The sequence below is a fragment of the Morone saxatilis genome, unplaced genomic scaffold, assembly GCF_004916995.1.
Source record: "Morone saxatilis isolate NCDOM2014 unplaced genomic scaffold, NCSU_SB_2.0 Contig6, whole genome shotgun sequence".
Lineage (NCBI taxonomy): Eukaryota > Metazoa > Chordata > Actinopteri > Moronidae > Morone > Morone saxatilis.
The window spans coordinates 1,802,770-1,807,356 of NW_023340206.1; the positions used below are offsets into that span (position 1 = coordinate 1,802,770).

Below are 4,587 nucleotides of genomic sequence, written 5' to 3' on the forward strand. Positions count from 1 at the left end.
GCTCATGGCTACGGCTGGGGGGGGCGTAGTCTTTCCCAGCATGCACTGGGCATGGAACGCCCCGGACAGGTTGTCAGGTTGTCTGTCACAGGGCTGACACACACGATGTCCACGTCACCTGCCTTTCTTTGCTTTCTTTCCCAGTCAACCTGGTCAAAACGCATCCCGTGGACCTGAAATCCACCGCCACCGCCACCGCCTCGCCGATCTTTTCACCGCAAATCATTTTCATCAGCCACTGACTCAGTTGCATTTTTAATCCTGCATGTCCACATTTCCAATCTGGCTGTGTGTTATTTGCACAGCTCATCCAACTGTACACAGTGTCTAAATCTGTACTGGGATAGTATCACCATGCCTGTTATGTAAAATCTTCTGTCCTCTCCTCTCTGTTTGTGTCTCCCCTTTTACAGCATGACCATTTTATCCAGCCTTCCACTGAGCCAAACGCCTATAGACGCAGCAAACGCAGCAAACGCAGCTGCCACCTTCAATTTCTCTACTACGGAACGACGCCGTAGCCCAAGATCCTCATGGTTTCAGGTGCACACAAAGAAGCAGCTCTGGCAAAAACCCTGCATCCCTCCGAGATTACATAACTTCCCTAAGCCCTTCAGCGGCAGTGGCAGTCCCTGTGATGGCACAGAAGCATTCACAGGTTCAACTGTGGCGTGGCTCAGGGTACTTTTACAGCAACATATTCCTCTGAGCATCTGGAAAGCTCTCAGCCCATCAGTGGGTGAATTACAGTGTGGTTTACAGTTTTCTTACAGGCAGAGTACAGTATGGGCTACTACCAGAGGAGTGAGATCACAGGAGAACGCAAACTCTTTCGAGGCAAGTCTTGCTCAAAAGGACTGATACATAACTACCACTACATATTAGCAACAGAAATAAACCTATTTAGTGATGACCTATGAACCCTGCGAGGTTGCAGGGCAGTAAAATATCATTAAACCAGCTCCAAAATACCTACACAACTCCAAGCGCCAGAGCTGCACCAAAGTACATGCACAAAACACCAGAAAATACTACCACGTCCCTCCTCATCGGCATGTTTACGTCCCAGCATACAGCAGCACCAACACAGCCCTCCTCTACTACAGTACACTCCGTCTACATCCAACCTGCTCTAAATGACTTAGTCACTACATCCTCCGTCATTCATTCACACCGACAGACCTTGGTCAGTTGTGCTATCTTCTTGCTCATCTTCAAATGCAAGTCTTGAGTGTATTCCAGCGTCAAACTCCCGTCGTAAAACATGCTGGACGTTGGCGAGGGGGTATATTTGGTGCTGCTAGTCGAGGTGCTGTACGGAGGCTGCCAGCCTGCCCCCGTCGCCATTTTCGCGGGGAATAAACTCGACGCTTTAAATTTAAATAAAATGGAGCAGGGGCCGCTACGCGTTAAATCCTCCCATAGCTGTGTTTGTATTTAATCTTCGGTTCCAGCCGAGGGAGAAAGACAGGGGGAGAGGGGACAGCGGGGTGCGCGAGACCGTCCCGTCGCACGCATCCGCAACGGGCGCGAGCGCTCGGAGTGAGGAGCGCGAGGGAGGCGGAGACGCCCGCCAGATGCTCAGCCTATGGCGCGCGCCCAGCTTCACTCGGTTTACGCTTCATTGCAGCTTTGTATGGCGGCGCGTGCGGCTGATGATATGTTTCATTGAAGACGGATGACAGCGGACATGTTGATAAACACCAGCCCGCACTGTGTCATGCTTTGAGCCCGGAGACTCTCGAGCTGCATGACGACTCATATTTGCGCTATGACGTTGAAAATGTCTTGTTTACTACACAAACAGATAAATAGTGTTTAATGTTGTAAGCTACTGTGACATTATTCAGCCTCTTATTAATGCTAGCACTCTGCTTTTATTCCCATCATGCTTTATCTTTTTTATTATTAATGTTTTTTTCATTTGTTATTATTGTTGTATTTTATTAAATAAAATAAAATGTATTTTTATTATGAATTGTCTAAATTTTAAGTGCCTCCTTGCAGTCTTAAAATGTTTAAATCCTGGTTTAACCATGTAAAGCACTTAGTAAATTATAATTTTTCAAATGCTGTAGGATTTATTATTAATAAGGGAGAACGGGGTTGGTTGTCACATTCGTTAGATCTCACTACCTAGAGGGCGGCATTAAAAACTGTTGGCACAGAAATTTCAGAATTGGGGTCAGAGGTCAACTACAGGGTAATTTTAGGAGTAAGACAAGGTGAGAGGAGTTTTAGTGCTCTTCATGTCTAAATTTAAATATCCAGCTTATCCTTTTCTCTTTATTTCTTCTAGGCTTTTACACAATGGGTTTATAATAAAGTAAATATTACCATTAAAAAGTATGAAGGGAGAGTTATAGTTTATTTCGTAGCTAGGCTGTACCTACCAATTGGGGATGCTTGTCACGTATTCTTCAGAACATGTGTGATTTATGTCGTTATATAAGGATACAATTTATAGGAATGATTTGTCCTGTTTTCTTCTCTCATGCAGATGTGTAAGGTGGTTGAACTTTTTGAATTAATTTTCAAGATGGCCTCCATTTTTTATTTTCCCCCATTAAAATAACATAGGGATAACCAACCCCACAACGGGAATGGTTGTCAAAAGTGCACAAGGCGTATTTGACACTCCATATATTATGAACAGAAAGGTTACTCTATTCCGACCTGACACTGGCTTCTATTAAACATTGGATCTTAGTTGTGAAGCCATCTACGTTTGGCCCCTCATCACAGTTTAGTTGTTTTCCGTATTGTGTTCTTTTCTCTGTCTCAGCCAAGCAATAATACTGAAATTGTTGGTCAGAAGAGAAACAGGCTGCAGTATTAAAGGAAAATGTAGCTCTTGCATTAACAGCTGTAAACCTGTGGGGAAATGCTGTTGGTTTTCATTCAGACTTCATTGCATTACATCACCCTGGAGCTTATTAAACTGTGACTAATCCTGTACTGACATCTGTTGGTGGTATTCGCGAACAGCACAATCATTATTAAAGGAACAGTTCATACAATCTGCAAAAAAAAAAACATCAACAATGGAGTAAAAGCTTACATATTAAAACACAAATAAACTCAGCTCTGAACCAACATCTGTACATTAGTTCTCTACTAATTAACTTTGAGCAAGATTATTGTGTCAGCTTCTGTTTCCAAGGTCAAGGGTCAACTTCCACTCTCAACATATTTATTTAAACCTGGGTGGGCCATGACCCAAAAACACATTTTGTGTTGTATTATTAAGATGCAACTTCGGCCTGAGGCCCCACCTGAGGGCATCCCTGATTTAAACCTTTGTTGTAACTTTTGCAGAACTCATAGCTCCCTTGTCAATTAAAAGAAAAGACCAAGAGAACAGAAGACCAGGTACAGTACAAGCTTCAAAACATGTGATCACAAGGTTCACATACATGATTATGTAGTGAAAGACAATAATTATCACATTTCCAGATATTTTCTCACATACTTCTAGAGGTGTCAATTCTTGTAGTAGACCATTTTTGACATGTAGACAATTTTAGAGACTAGTTTTGATGTAGCAGTCTCTTTAGTTTGTGGTGCGCACAGTGTGTGTATGTGTGTGTGCATAGCCTTATTGTGAATAGTTTTCTTTGGAACTACAGAGAAATGTATGAAAAATGAAATCCTTTAGTGCTTTAAGATGGCTGTCTCAAAGCCTGGGCAAATTAAACCTTTTAACATAGTCGAGATAGCGCCAGTGTTTGTGAGTCTGTGTGCATGGGCATAAAAGATATGGCCCAGAACAACTTAAAGGCCCAGTGTGTAACATTTAGAGGGCTCTATTGGCAGAAATGGAATCTAATATTCATTGGTATTTTTTCATTAGTGTATGGAAGAATCACCTGAATATAGTATAGTTTATAGTATAGTTTTCATTACCTTAGAATGAACTGTTTTTATCTACAGACCATGCTGGTCAAACAGACAAACCAAACACTGGCTCTAAATAGGGGCGTTCGCGTTTCTCGTGTCCACCATAGTTTTTCCTTTATGCCTGGAAGGTGAGGGTGAAGCGAGGGAGTTGCAATCTGCAACTACACCGCTTGGAGACACTAAATGTTACGCACTGGTCCTTTATGAACGATCTCTCTCTCTTCGTCTAATAACACAAACAGTGTCTTCATTTTTCTTTCTAATCATTCGTGGCGTTGTCCAGCAGAATGTTGCCAATTTCAGTAGTATCCCAACGTGTTCACTGAATTGTAAATGCCGATAATGTCTGCCCCCACATGTGTGTAACAGGATACTGAGGTAAATACCAGTAACTTGTGGAGCCTGGCTGTGTGTGGGCGGTTTGTATATTAACAAAGTCTTTACATTGTGCTCAATTTGCATGTTTTTATGAGTTGCAACCTCTATGGCTGAAACAAGGATAGTGCAAAAACTGCAGTTCCCCTAACGGCCACAAGAGGTTGGCTCCAGAAGTGAGTCAATCTGTATGTTAAAAAACCCAAATTTACAGCAGGATTTACATTTTTACAGTATGGTGCAAAAAATGGTCTCTATAGCTATTAACTCTACGGGAGGTGAATTCTCATATAACTCACCCATTTAAATTAT

General features: G+C 42.4%; 1 protein-coding gene across 2 annotated transcripts in view; it reads right to left on the bottom strand.

The window, feature by feature from the left end:
- The window catches only part of LOC118340148 (protein FAM184A-like), a 53,931-nt gene extending 52,432 nt beyond the window's left edge, over positions 1–1,499 (bottom strand). For both annotated transcript variants that reach the window (XM_035678015.1, XM_035678014.1), the window contains exon 1: positions 1,183–1,499. In XM_035678015.1, the coding sequence (XP_035533908.1) occupies positions 1,183–1,347 (165 nt within the window). In that variant the 5' untranslated portion in view covers positions 1,348–1,499. The remainder of the gene's footprint in view (positions 1–1,182) is intronic.
- Between the last annotated feature and the right edge of the window lie 3,088 nt (positions 1,500–4,587).